The 15,507-nt window shown below is 37.6% G+C and overlaps 1 protein-coding gene across 1 annotated transcript; it reads right to left on the bottom strand.

Annotated features, from left to right (window-relative positions):
* Positions 1-11,278: 11,278 nt before the first annotated feature.
* LOC113352653 (helicase sen1-like) lies at positions 11,279-15,304 on the bottom strand. Its single transcript, XM_026596451.1, has 7 exons — positions 14,760-15,304; positions 14,080-14,586; positions 12,728-13,864; positions 12,316-12,640; positions 11,965-12,223; positions 11,665-11,871; positions 11,279-11,525 (listed from the first exon to the last, which is right to left on the bottom strand). Exons 1-7 carry the CDS (start codon positions 14,880-14,882, stop codon positions 11,474-11,476), a joined length of 2,610 nt encoding a protein of 869 aa, XP_026452236.1. The 5' UTR covers positions 14,883-15,304; the 3' UTR covers positions 11,279-11,473.
* Positions 15,305-15,507: the final 203 nt, after the last annotated feature.

The raw sequence follows: 15,507 nt of genomic DNA on the forward strand, positions 1-15,507 counted from the left end.
GCGAAGGTGAGACAAGAAAAATGATGGAAAAGATAAGGTTTTATTGGTTTTAACGAGGAGAGGGATATTTAATCGCTTCCCAAGATCAACGAAAAGATTCAATCTCTAGAATATCCTACGCTGAGGAAATATGGGTAGAAGGGATGCCTAGAAAATTGAACTATATATAAATCTAAGTTCACCGGTCACAGAGTGGGTGGTTAATGAGGGATATAAAAGTAATTAAAAAAATTATACAATGACTGTTTTTGACGCTCCAAGTTGTGATTTATTTATTAAATCTCAGACGGTCTTGATTGGTCAAAGATCCGTTGACCGTCATTGACGATCGGGGTTGTGGGTTAGAAAACCCCCCTTTTCCACCAGTGCTTCAGCAACTTAAGGGTGTTGAACATTTTGTTTACGGATGTGACAGACACAAATGAGGTAGGCATGTCAGAACATAGAGATACTATGGAAAATATCATTTTTTTCTCATAGAAATTGAATCGTGTTCTTAGGAAGTCTCTGAATTCTTCAATAATCACCACTTTCTCATTGTTGTACTATCACCAGATTCTGTTTTCTTTTCTCGATGGAGAAGATACCGTATGCCTCAGGGCTCTCCCGCGGAGAAGAAGTTTCCTTTTTTACTAAAACTGACTCAAAGAAAAGAGGAAATCTTGATCGTGGATCCAGGCTGCCACTAGTCGATCACACTTCGCATCCATTTGTATTCAAGCAGAAGTATCATTGATTTTAATCGAATCCCCCATCCCATATGTGGTCTGAAGAAATCCCAAAGTGTCTTAGACCGACACTCAAGAAAAACATCTTGAAGGTCATCCGTCCCATCAATCTTCATTCTTTCAGCATTCCCAAATAATAATATGTCACCCATCCCATAAATATTGATACTTTCTCAGGTCTGTTTAACGATACTCATCAACCTGGTAATTACCTCCACAATTGCAGTATTAGTTGGAGCACAAGTAAGAGTTTTACTTCGCCACTTAGTGCTCTTCCATATACGAAGATTCGTTGTCATATTTATAAGATATACAACAAAAAGAGGATTACTGATCAACTTCTCCTCGTCTTGTTCGTGTTCATTTATAATGGGTTTTGACGCCAGAACGTGTACCAAATAAGATTTCCCTTTGTCGTCCTCTACTTTCAGAATGATCGCAGGAATATACGAAATTCTTGATGTCCTTAATATAGCCTGACATCTGAGAAAGAGATTAGATCAGAAGATCGAGGATTTTATGCATCCTTCATAGGTTTTCGGTTGTATTATTCCTTGAATACGGTTTGTATTCAGTTAGGCCTTATTCCTTTAGATCCTAGGTGATAAACTTTTGTGGCACCTAAACTAGGGTATAACGAGAATAAAAAACAAAACCTATTTCCTTTTGTTGAAAAGAGAAACTCATGTAATAGAGAGAGAAAGAGAGGCACCAAAAGGGGGCTAGAGTTCTTGAGAGGGGATTAAGGGAAATACCTTGTAAACTTGATTAATCATAGTTGAACCGTTTCGTTGTCTTCGCAAGTGGATGTAGATCATATTGATGGAACCACTATAAATCCTTGTGTTGTGTGTGCTTGATTTTACTTTGATTTCATTTTTATTTCAATTCTTGATTGATTGTGCTTGGAAAAGCCATTTTTTATAACATTTTCTATCTGTTCCGGCATCCAACAATAACATCTTGTATGGAGGAATGATTTCAATTTATGGAAGCCATTTGCCATTTGGTATCATAGCTCCGGGTGGAAGCGATCTACGATGGCGGCAAAGTATGAGATTGAGAAATTTGATGGAAGGAATGATTTCAATTTACGAAGGCTAAAGATGAGGGTTGTTTTGGTACAACAAGGTTTGGTGAAAACTTTGAAGGGTAAAACGGGTCTAGGAGCAACATTTAAGGATGCGGAATAGGATGAACAATTGGAGAAAGCACATGGATTAATTTTATTGTGTTAGAGCAATGAAGTCTTGAGAGAAGTTGCGACGGAAACGACACCATACGGGCTATGGAACAAGTCGGAAAAGAGGTATATGGCTAAATCTGTAACTAATCATTTCTATCCCAAGAAGAAATTACATACTCTTAGAATGCATGAAGGAATATCTATTATAGATCATATTGATTATTATAATAAAATTCTCTTGGATTTGGCAAATATTGATGTTAAAATTGAAGATGAAGACCAAGCATTGGGTTTTCTTTGTTCCTTACCACCATCTTATGACAATTTTCTTGATACCGTTATGTGTGGCAAAACCACAATTTCCATGGAAGACGTTGAAGCGGCTTTGAACTCTAAGGAGTTAAAGAAGACAGCTATTGATGGTAAAGATAATTCGGGACATCGGTTGTTTGTAAGAGGAAGAGGAAACCAAAAAGGTGGATTTGATAGGAGTAGATCAAAGTCAAGGTCTAAATATAAATCCGGTAAATTCTATTGTTATTTTTGTAAGGAACAAGCGCATTTCAAGAAGGATTTTCCAAAAAGGAAGAATGCTGAGAAGAATACTAACCAAGGTACCGCAGCAAATGTTGAAGTAGAAAGTGATGATGGAACGGTTCTCACGGTTTATACCGAAAGCTCGGAGAATGGGTGGATTCTTCATTCGGGGTGTACTTTTCACATGTCTCCTCATAGGGAGTGGTTTACTACTTATCAATCTAGAGAAGGTGGTAAAGTTCTTATGAGAAACAATGTCACTTGTAAAGTGGTGGGTGTAGGTACAATTCAAATTAAGATGTATGACAGTATGGTAAGGATTTTAACTAAGGTTAGGCATGTTCCGGACTTGGGAAGAAATCTGATTTATTTGGGTAATCTTGATTCAAATGGCTGCAAGTATCAAGGTAAAGGTGGAGTTATTCGTGTCTCAAGGGGAAGTCTTACAATTATGAAGGGTGAGAGAATTAATGGTCTTTATACGCTGCAAGGTACTACTATGACAGGTGATGCAGCTGTATGTTCTTCAAGTTCTGAGGATGATACTACGAAGTTGTGGCATATGCGGTTAGGGCATATGAGTGAGTGGGGTTGTCTATTTTGAGCAAGCAGGGATTGCTTTGTAGTCAAGCAGGGATTGCTTTGTGGTCATAAAACATGTAAGCTTGATTTATGTGAACATTGTGTCTTTAGAAAGCAATGTAGAGTCAAGTTTAGTACAGCTATTCATAACACCAAGGGTATTTTGGATTACATTCATTCTGATCTTTGGGGTCCTTCTCGGGTTAAGTCACATGGTGTTAGTAGATATATGTTAACATTCATTGATGATTTCTCAAGGAAAGTATGGGTATTCCTACTTAAGCACAAAGATGAAACTTTTGTCAAGTTCAAGGAATGAAAGACTATGGTTGAGAAGCAAACTGATAGGCAGATAAAGTACTTGAGGACAAACAATGGTTTAGAATTTTGTGGGGGTGAGTTCAATGAGTTCTGCAAGGAGCAAGGGATTGTGAGACACCGCACAGTCAGAAAAACACCACAGCAAAATGGTGTTGCGGAAAGGATGAACATAACCATAATGAAGAAGGAAAGGTGCATGCTCTCCAATGCCAGGTTACCAAAGCAGTTTTGGGAAGAAGCAGCAAACACATCATATTATTTAGTGAACAGATCTCCATCGACTGCCATTCAGTATAAGACTCATAATGAAGTTTGGACAGGTTCACATGCTAACTATGAAGACTTGAAGATTTTTGGATGTCTAGCCTATGAATGAGGCGAAGCTAGAGCCTAGAGAAAAGAAGTGTATATATCTTGGGTATGCAAAGGGTGTGAAAGGCTACATGTTATGGTGTCCGGAAGAGAGATCAAACAAGTTTCTTATCAGTAGAGATGTGAAATTTGATGAGCAATCGATGTTGAACCAAAAGAATGAAGATTTAGATGGAAGAGCTGAAGAGGGTGTTAGTGATAAGGTGGAGCTTTGTGACCAGGTGGAACTTGAGATGCAAGTTCAAGGAAACAATGAGATTGTTGTTTCTGATGATGATGATTAGGATATTATGCAAGAACCTTCCCATGAAGATGAAGCACAAGATCATGAGTACAGTCTTGTAAGAGACAAAGAGAGGAGGCAAGTCAGACCATCTCAGAGATATGGCCATGATGATTTGGTTGTGTATGTACTTGCAGTGGGTTAGAGCATTGATAGGGATGAGCCAAGAACCTATGAAGAAGCAATCGGTGGTGAAGAATCAGCAGAATGGGGAGCTTCTGCAATTAAAGAAATTGAGTCTATTGACAAAAATGCCACTTGGGAGATAGTTGCAAGACCTAAGGGACAAAATATTGTTGGAAGCAAATGGGTCTTCAAGAAGAAAGAAGGTACTTCAGATGGTGAAGGAACAAGGTACAAGGCAAGGCTTGTGGCAAAGGGGTTTAAACAAAGAGAAGGCATTGACTACAATGAGGTATTTTCTCCTATTGTTAAACATATTTTTGTTAGAACATTGCTTGCTATAGTTGCTTTGAAAGATCTAGAATTGGAACAACTAGATGTTAAGACAGCTTTCCTTCATGGTGATTTGGAAGAGCGTATTTATATGCAACAACCAAAAGCGTTTGAAGTTCCTGGCAAAGAAGATCATGTATGTTTGTTGAAGAAATCTTTGTATGGTTTGAAGCAATCTCCAAGGAAGTGGTATAAACGTTTTGACACGTTTATGTTGGCAAATGGCTATGATAGGAGTAAGTATGATAGTTTTGTATATCACAGGAAACTCCAAGATGGTTCATTTGTGTATTTGATTTTGTATGTTGATTATATGTTGATTGCTTGCAAAGACATGTCAGAGATACAGAAGTTGAAGGTGCAGTTGAGTAGTGAGTTTGAGATGAAAGATTCGGGTGGAACAAAAAAGATATTGGGCACAAAGATTCATAGAGACCGAGTTGAAGGAAAATTGTATTTGTCCCAAAAGGCTTACATAGAGAAGGTGTTAGAGCGGTTTGGTATGAAAGATGCAAAACCAGTAAGTACTCCTTTGTCAGGTCTTTTAAACTTTCTAGAAGGAAATCACCTCAAACTGCAGAAGAGGCAGATTACATGTACTCTCGAGTTCCATATGCAAGCGCAGTTAGTAGCATCATGTATCCTATGGTTTGTACAAGGCCGGATGTCGCACAAGCTGTGAGTGTGGTAAGTAAATACATGGGAAATCTCGGGAAGGCTCATTGGCAAGCTGTAAAGTGGATTTTAAGGTATCTAAGGGGCAGTGCATATGTTGGTTTAGTGTTTGATAAACACTACGGTGATTCGACAAATGTTGTGGGTTATATATGTTGACTCTGATTGTGCAGGTGATCTTGCTAGAATAAGGTCGTTGACAGGCTATACTTTTACATTGTGTGGTAGTACTATCAGTTGAAGGTCAGTTTCGGAAAGCACAGTTGCTTTGTATACAACTGAGGCAGAGTACATGGTAGCCGAGGAAGCAGTGAAGGAAGGTATATGGTTGATGGGTTTGGTTGGTGATCTCGGATTCAAGCAAGAGAGTGCAGTTTTGTTTTGTGACAAAGCGCCATTCGCTTCAGCAAGAATAAGATATATCATGAGAGAGAGAAAAGCACATCGATGTCGATCGGGTATCATTTTATAAAGGATGCAGTTGAGGAAGGGAAGATAGCGATGCCAAAGGTTCCTTCAGCGGATAACCCTGCAGACATGTTGACGAAACCGGTTCCAAATATCAAGTTCAAGCATTGCTTGGACTTGGTTGGTGTCAACAAGTGTTGAGAGCCCTTCAAGGTCTAGGTGAAGACGATGATGATGAAATTAAGGTGATGGTATTCAAGTCAAGGTGGACACTTGTTGTATTATGCCTTGAATACGGTTTGTATTCAGTTAGGCCTTATTCCATGAGAGCCCAGGTGATAAACTTTTGTTGCACCTAAACTAGGGCACCAGGAGAATAAAAGGGAAAACCTATTTCCTTTTGTTGGAAAGAGAAACTCATGTAATAGAGAGAGAAAGAGAGGCACCAAAAAGGGGCTAGGGTTCTTGAGAGGGGATTAAGGGAAATACCTTTTAAACTTGATTAATCATAGTGAAATCGATTGGTTGTCTTCGCAAGTGGATGTAGATCATATTGATCGAACCATTATAAACCTTGTGTTGTGTGTGCTTGATTTTATTTTGATTTCATTTCTATTTCAATTATTGATTGATTGTGCTTGGAAGAGCCATTTGTTATAACATTTTCTATCTGTTCCCGCATCCGACAACAACATCTTGTATACGTAGTTTCTTGGATTGTAACCATTATTCTTCTCCACTGATACTATTTTGTACTTTGGCGCCTGATACAAGTTCTTCATACTTGAAGATAAATCAGCATGTGTTTCTTCGAGTAGAGGATGCCGAAATGAATTCAAGTACTGGTCCACTGATGAAAACGTCTCTGGGATTATATTTACCTGTCAAAATGAAGTAGTAATGCCGATCAAAACTAAAATAAAAACATAAACTATAACTGACCATAACAACCCAATTGATGCAAACAAAAGATTTTAATTCTGAGCATGAGCTTGTAAGCAAAAGAAAACACTAGTCAGCCTCAATATTAGGTTTCATATTTAGAAAATCAGATGGGAAAAAATGTTAATGATCAATTTCAGTTATCTGGCTGAAAAAAATTTAAACCAGAATGGACATATATACGTGCATGATTCATGACAGTACCGTAGTCTCATAAAGCTCATGATTAAAAAAATATCATCAAGAGTCCAAGAAAACACTTCATCAACCAAAGTATTCCGGTCTCTTATTTTCGGCTCATCTTTTCTGCTCTCAAACGCACAGAGACACATGCATACTAAAATGAATCTAACGTATATGCATGTATTTTATATATACATACCCGGCGTGCAGCACATTCATGAATAACATGGATAGACAATTAGTTGTTGCTAATTCCATGTCCGACAGTTAGTTGAAAACACTGAGAGACGACAACTAGTTGTGTTAGAAGATATAATGTCACTCCTGATGTCCCTGCTTATGTCACTCTCTATTATGTCACTGCTTAGGTCATTGTACTATGTTAGTCTTTAGTTTTGCTATCTGTCTTATCTCTTCATTACCATCAGGGTTCTGTTTATCTTTTAGGTCATCTCCTATAAATGCAGAGCCAAAACTCTTGTAAAGCTAAGACAGTTCAATCATTAATGAAATAAATTTTCTTTCATGGTATTAGGTTCCGATCCACATCCGCCGTCATCATTATTACCAATCTCTTACCAAATCATCACACATTCATCAATCCGCCGCCATCAGTCTTCACCAATTACTACACCAATAGATGAATCCGGTGGTGAAGCCATTAATCCACCACCACCACCTTCTTACCAATACAATTTTCCCACATCAATACATTTTGCTAATATTTCTAACTACGTATCAGAAAAACTTGATGACACTAATTATTTGGTCTGGAAATTCCAGATTGAATCGGTTCTCATAAATACAGATCCATATGGTTTCATTGACGGCTCCATTTCTATTCCTACTGCTACCATTACTACTTCTACAGGTACTAAACCAAACCCTGACTTCGCTCTGTGGAGAAAATGGGATCGATTCGTTATCGGTTGTTTAAATGCTACTTTTACTTCTTTTGTGTCTGAAGATATCTTGGGTTCAGACACTTCTAGTCAGTTCTGGAAATATCTTCCTACTAGTTTCTCCAATCAATTTGTAGCTAAGAAATCTATGCTCAGGAATCAGTTATTTAACATAAAGAAAGGATCTGATTCAGTCGCTACTAATATTCAACTGATTAAAGAAATTTCTGATTCTCTGTCTGCCATTGGAGAACGAGTCAGTGATTCAGATCTAGTAATGCACGCCTTAAATGGTCTGGATCGTGAGTTTGATAACTTTGTAATCTCAGTAATGACACTTGGAAAAAGGTGCCTTATGATCCATCAATGAATGTTCTAAGCAACAAATGAGTGTACAAAATTAAACTTCATTCAGATGGGTCTGTAGAAAGGTACACGGCACGTCTAGTTGCAAAGGGGAGTCATCAACAGGACAGTATTGATTGCTCTGAAACGTTCAGTCTTGTGATCAAGTTCAATACAATTCGTGTACTTCTGAATGTTGCTCTTTCTTATGGCTGAGATATTCGACAACTAGATTTCTCCAATGCGTTCTTGCATGGAGATTTACATGAGACTGTTTACATGGAGCAATCCAAGGGTTTTGTTGATCCAGCACATCCAACTCATGTGTGCAAATTAAATAAGTCACTTCATGGTCTTAAACAAGCATCGCGTGCCTGGTTTCAGAAATTCAACAACTTTTTCATCAAACATGGCTTCACTATATCTGAATCTGATCACTCACTATTCTTATACTTTGCTGGTTCAGAGGTACTTCTTCTACTACTCTCTGTCGATGACATCTTGTTTATTGGCAACTCCATTTCTCTACTATTATTACCAAGCTAAGTTCAGATTTTGCTATGAAAGATTTGGTCCCACTACATTATTTTCTTGGTATTGAAGTCACAAATGAGTATGCTACAAACTCCTTACTTTTGACTGCGACGAAGTATCCACTTAATTGGCTACAAAGAGCTGACATGATGGATTGTAAACCATGTTCCACTCTTATGGCACATGGTCCTAGAGTTTCTATTAATGATGGCAACTTTCTGGAAGATCCTAAGGAGTATCGAAGTCTTGTTGGTGCATTAGAATACCTTACATTGACTAGTCCGGATATCACATTGGGAGTTAATTACGCTTCTTAGTTTCTTCATGCTCCAAGAACCACTCATCTGCTGCTTGTGTAACTGATACTGAGATATTTGAAGCATTCCTTAGGGTCAGGCACTACCATTTTACCAGGTGATATCACCTCTTTATCTGGTTTTTTAGACTCAGAATTGGGCAGGATGCCCTGATACTCACGAATCTATAGCAGGCTATTCTCTTATCTCCTGGCAGTCCAAGAATCAGCCCACTGTATCCAAGTCGTCACTGAAGATGAGTATAAAGCCCTTTCTCTTCTTGCTGCTGAGGTGATGTGGCTCTCTACCCTGTTAACTGAACTCCACCTTCCATTATTTACACCATTTACTCTCTACTGCGTCAATGATGGCGCACATGCTCTTGCTGCCAACCCTGTCTTCCATGCTCGTAAAAAACATATTGAAGTGAACTATCACTTTGTGCGCAGCTTGCTTACAACTGACTTTTTGTCCTTTGAGTACATTCCATCTTCTGAGAAGCTAGCTGACATTCTCACCAAGGGTCTCAATTTTCCTATCTTCTCTTAGTTACGCGATAATGTGATGCTCTTTAGTATTCTTGCTGCAGATTGAGGGGGTGTGGTAGAAAATATTATGTCACTCCTGATGTCCCTGTTTATGTCACTCTCTATTATGTCATTGCTTAGGCCATTGTACTCCGTTATTCTTTTGTTTTGTTGTCTGTTTTATCTCTTCTTTATCGTTAGGGTTCTGTATATATTCTAGGTTTGAATCTCCTATAAATGCAGAGTTAAAACTCTTATGAGGCTAACACAGTCCAATCACTAATGAAATAAGTTTTCAAGTTGATGTTTGCTAATTATGTACTACAGTCTAGTCTACAACACTATACATGACTGTGTCAGTTGTCTCGAAATCGTCTCACAAAGTATACCACCATCTGACATATCCCTTAATTTTGCCTCATGTACCAGGTATGTGGTACTTGACAATTTTAACAACTTCGGTTCGTACTCCACTGAAATTTGGAACACACCAACAGTTTCAACAATCTTTGAAGCGGCTTGAGCGGGAAGTCATCCTGCAAAGTCGTGAATGATAGCATTTGTCTATCTGAAATTTATTTCGATTAGCTTTAGCATCCAAACCGGAACCAAGTCAAATCTAACGCTTTAAATCTCACGTACTGTAGTGTTATCCTCGGATACTAAGAGCATCTCCAATGAGAGGATGTTAACCTCCTAAATTCTTGGCCACCTAGGATTTATTGAGAGTATAAAAAAATTAGTCTCCAACGGGAATGTGAACAAAGAATGTGAGGATTAGGTGTCTAACGGTTAGCTTCACATTCTCTTTAGATCCTACGGTTTTAGAAGATCTTTTAGAGGATGTGAAGATCGATCCTAGTCATACTTTATCCAAAATCAATCTGGTAGTTTCACATTTAGTTTTTACAAATTTAAATCTTTAAAACTTCCTAACCAATTATATTCTTACTGATAGGCAAACAATTCTACTGAAACATATCTCCCATTGGAGATGGTTTTCGTAAATTTGCTTAACTTAAGGAAAATTTTATTAAGCATCAACAAAATAATGCTTTCCCAAACGTCCCCGTAGGAAACACATTGAGGATCCATCGGAGATGCTCTAACTGTCTGTCTAGTAGTTTTAGACTTACACCATGTTTGTTTACTCCTGACTCATCTGAGTCATATGGATCTGAGTCGTCTGGATCTGAGTGAAATCACCCGATTCATATGGGTCTGAGTCAATATGTTTGTTTTGAGTCAGATCTGACTCAACTGACTCAAAAATATATGAGTCACTGGTTTGGTCCCATAAGACAGGGGTATTTTGTTATTATCTGACTCAAACAGAATCGAGTCAGAGGTTAGATCTGAGTCAGAAATCGAGTTCGATCTGACTCAAAATAGAAAAGAAACAGTCTGACTGCTGACTCGGCGCGAGTCAGTGATTGACTCAGATCCAAATGCCGAGTCAGCCGCAAACAAACAAGTTGTTAGTATAGCTAGAATCGGAAAGGTTTTTTGAATCTCTTGTAAGATTTATGTATTTTTATCCGTTCCATAAGACTGCAAAGATAAATTTACTGCACCACTTACTAATGCAGTGGATCCATATTCCCCTTCTACGAGAAGGAGATTTAATTATCTAATTAATAAATCTATGGCACTTTTTAAACTTTTACTTTAGAAGAAAAGAAATTACACATTTCAGTTGTTTTGGATCTAGTGCTGTTGTGTCGATTTTTTCTGCTGATTGTAAATGACCGCAACTACTTGGAAAGCCCGAATTTTCCATCCGAAAAACCAACAGATTATGTATGGGGAAGTTTATTTCTGAAATTTGCAGATCCAATATCACGGCAAATTTATGAAGTAGTTTTGTCACTAGAAGTGCGGCGAAATTTCCCAGCAGAGAAGACTCTAGGCATAGCATGAAGTCCTTAGTTTTGACAAGATAAGTTTCATTTATACCATTAACCATGTTAAATTAAAAAAAAAAAAAAACAATAACCTGATTCCAAGACAAACAGTAAAATACACTCCAATACTACTGTCTATCAAGCATAAAACGTCAAACATTTTGAACAGGAATGCTGCTAAAATTTAACAAAAGTTTGAACTTCAAAATTAACCGAACACAACATATCTAAATAGACCATAACATACGAAACGATAAACTCTTTTCAAGTACTTGAGCTAATTTTTCATCTGCTACCACTTTTTCTTTGAGTTGCGCCTGAATCCTTGTGTCTTTTTGATTCCGCTGCATTTACCGGAGAAATAAAAAGCATATTAAGTTGTTGAGCTGAGTAAAATAGAAGAAGAAGAAGAAGAAGCTAAATTTTACGTTTTTTGTGGCAGATGGAACAACTTGATAGAGAAATGTCTATTTCAGAACTGACCTTGAACTTGGATTAGTGGAGCTGCGTTCCCCAAGGCTAAGTGAAGCTAATCTTGCCGTCGAGGCTTCTATAGCCACTTCCGATAGCATCTTGTCGTCATCAACATTAAAGTAACAACCTCTCTCCTTCGCCCCACAAACTAACTTACTCCAAACTGAATCACTGTCTATTAATGTACGCCCATTCCCTAAAATCCAAAGGCAGTACCTATAATTGGAGAAAAAAATCTTCCCATAAGAATTATAAAAAGACAAAATATAATAGGGTAACCAACCAAATTGAGTCAAAAATAAATCATACCTCGCCCTTGTTAATGCAACATTTGTTCGTTGATGATTTGAAAGGAATCCGACTTTTCCGTTTGAATTTGACCTCACAGTAGACATAATGATAATATCTTCCTCGGCTCCTTGAAACCCATCAACAGATCGAACACTCACTGAGAAATTACTATCCATCTCGGCATATTTGTTTCCTAGTTTATCCATGAGCGCATGCACTTGAGCTTTGTAAGGAGATATAACACCCACACTTACCTTGTAACTATTCGCAGTCGAAGCTGTAAATATAGAGTAACCCAAATCACTCATCTGGTTGGTAACTGTACTGTTAAATCAATAGATAATCACAAAGGCAAGTAAAAAGAGTTACCGTTGTATAAATTTTCAATTATCTCTGAAATTACTGCTACTTCCACCACATTTTTAAGGCTGTGCTTATCATTGAATTCCTCCTCGCCGTAGGAAACACTGATAAAAGAAAAAGACCCATACATACTTCCTTGAAGAAATTTTCTGTTATAGCTTTTTTCTTTGACATTGGAGGCATCCAAAATTTGTTTGTTGTAGAATTGTTCATTGGGGAAAACACTTATAGAGGGATGCATTCTGTATTGCACATTCAGCAGGTGCTTATCGTGTTTGAGAGATACCAATCTCTCAAAGAGACTTCGTCCAAAACCAGCATTTTCTGAAATCTAAAAGAACAATGAAATAACAAATCAATAAAATCTTATGGTGCGCTCATATTCAAAGTAAAAGGTACATTAAGATGAAAATATAACCTTGCTTTGAACCATCGCAGGCAATTGTAATTCATCGCCTATGAGAATCGCGTGTTTCACGTCAGGTAGTTGAAGTGGTATTGCTGATTCGCACTCCTTAAGCTGTCCAGCTTCATCGACAACCACTAACTTCAAATTTTTCACACCACTTAGATTGGCCGAGCTTGAAGCAGTGCAGAAAATAAGGCAAGCATTTTGCAAACAGAAATCTCTGATTGAACCTTCATCCGGGAAGTTGGGAAAAGTAAACTCTTCAAGTGACCTCAAAACTTCAAGGCACTCAGTTCTTATCTTTCTTAATGACAACAACGCAGAAGTTGATGTATCAGAGAAACCTGTCATTCCATACTTAGAAAATATTTTCTTGAGCTCTAGTTCGGAAAAAGAACTAGTCTTTAGCAAACTTCGGAAATCCTTGAGCGTGTTACGAGCGGTGTACATTTTCTTTACCAGTGTGACAGAAAGAAATGACGTGGGCATGTGCGAACATATAGATACTATTGAAAATCTCATTTCTTTCTCAATGTCAGTGAATCGGCCTCTTAGAAACTCACTGAAATCTTCAATCACCACTTCCTGATTGTTGATACTTTCAGCAGTTTCTTTTGCGTTTTCTCGACAGAGAAGGTACTGCTGATATGCTTCTTCAAGCCATAATATCATTGATTTTAACTGATACCCCCATCCACTATGCGGGGCGAAGCAACGCCAAAGTATCTTACAGCGATAATCAAAGAAAACTTCATGAAGGTCACCAGTATCATTAATCTTCATTCTTTCGGCATTTCCAAATAATACTATGTCACCCAACCCGTAATTGCTACTCTCTAAAGTCTGCTTAACAATACTCATCAGCCTTGTTGTTACCTCCACAACTGCAGTATTAGTTGGAGCACATGTAAGTGTTTTACATTTCAATTTTAGTAATGCACTTAGAAGTACACCAATCGTCTTTGTTTTCCCAGTTCCAGGAGGGCCCCAAATAAGTTTCACTGAATTTTTGTGACTACAAGAACTTGTAGCTATAGAGCGCAACACTGCATGAAGTTGAGATTCATTAAGATCGAACGAGTCCAAGCCATTACTTAGCATCATTTCAGCTTCTTGATGAGAACAGAGTCCACAGTCAATTCCAATCTATCAAAAGAACATGAAAAACCCATGTAAGAGATATTAATATTCAAAGGGTGGACTATATTGGATTTTAAAGAAGGTTTTAAAGCATGTTCTCATAACTTCATTTCTTCAGATTATGCAGTGCGCATAAAGCATGTCTAAAAGAGTATTTATATTCTGACATAAAAAATGAAAACCAACTCGAAGTAATAAGCCTAACCTGGGAATTTGCTCGCAAAACCTTCTGTATAATATCTCCATTTCTTTCGCCACTTAATGCTCTCCATATACGAAAGATTTGTTGTCATATTTATAAGAAATACAGCAAAAAGAGGACCAACTGTTGTAATGGGTTTTGACGAAAGAACTTCTACTGAACAAGGTTTTGATGTGTCACCATCCACATTTAAAACCATAGCAGGAATGTATGACATTCGAGTGAAGTCCTTGACATTTTCAGGCCGCACATCCGAGAAAGCAATTAAGTCAGAAGCTTGAGGCTTGTATGCCTCCTTCTTAGATATACTATCTGTTCCAGTATCCACCAACAATATTTTGTAAACGAAGTTTTTTGGTGGCTTATAATCTTTATGCTTCTCCACGGATACTATTTTGCATTTCGGTGCCTGATACAAGCTCTTCATATTTGAAGACAAATCAGCACGTGTCTCCTCAAGAAGAGGATAACGAAATGAATTCAAGTACTGCTCCACTGAAAAAAACGTCTCTGGGATCTTATTTACCTGTAAGAATACACTTGATCTGTTTAAAACCTCGTAAGATATTTAATACTAATTTAATAAACCTCGTAAGATATTTCACTAAGGTGCACAACTTATTTTCAATTTAGAAAATTACTAAACAAAATCAATAAAAAGGGAGATTGTCGATCGTGAATGTGGATTAGAGTACGTACCTTATTTTTGTAAAGGTCATGGTTGAAAATATTACCAATAGACCAAGAAAACACTTGAGTAACAAAACTGCTTATATCTCTTGTTTCATCACCACTTTTCTTTAAAGAAAATAAAGAAGCCATCGGCGCTTCTCTTGATCGATTACTTTCTTGACAAATTTTTCTGATGGTGAATTGGTCAGTTTGTTGATCTCAGAGCTGCGTAGTATAAGCTACTCTGAGATGTTCCGATCTTTTTTGCTCTCACACACACACACAGATTGCATAAATTGAATCTTGTTTATATATGGTTCATGTATCCTTGTAGACGCGCTTGAATAATTAAGGTTCATTGACCTTTGCAATTCTCTTGGGTAACTGCTCCATCCATATATATATGTAAGCGTGTTGTCAATTTTGGAACGGATGCATGAATATACCCAGCCAAAAGTTTTTCAAATTCCTAGGCAGATCATCACTGCGAAATTGAAATTCTTAATTAACTCCATTTAATGTCAAGAGACAGATCGTCAAACTCTAGGTATTAACATGCATTTTGGGAACAGATTTTGAGTAGCAGTAATTATGAAGAAAACTCTAAGATAGAGAAGGATATATAGCCCGATAGCTTATAGTAGAACCACATGGATAGACAATTAGTTGATTCAATGTCTGATAATTAGTTGGAAAGGAATGATTCATGTTGGAGAGACAATTAGTTGTTGATGCCTAATTGTACTGCAGCCTATATGACTGTGAAAGTGGCACT

The sequence above is a fragment of the Papaver somniferum genome, chromosome 2 (genome assembly GCF_003573695.1).
Source record: "Papaver somniferum cultivar HN1 chromosome 2, ASM357369v1, whole genome shotgun sequence".
NCBI lineage: Eukaryota > Viridiplantae > Streptophyta > Magnoliopsida > Ranunculales > Papaveraceae > Papaver > Papaver somniferum.

Bases quoted from the DNA above. Each gene is read 5' to 3' on its own strand.
- LOC113352653 (XM_026596451.1), bottom strand. From the start codon at position 14,882: ATGGCTTCTTTATTTTCTTTAAAGAAAAGTGGTGATGAAACAAGAGAT. The intron at 12,641-12,727 runs GTTATATTTTCA...TTGTTCTTTTAG, and splicing joins CTGCGATGGTTCAAAGCAAG to ATTTCAGAAAATGCTGGTTT. The intron at 11,526-11,664 runs GTCAGTTCTGAA...CGGTAAATGCAG, and splicing joins TCCACTAATCCAAGTTCAAG to CGGAATCAAAAAGACACAAG.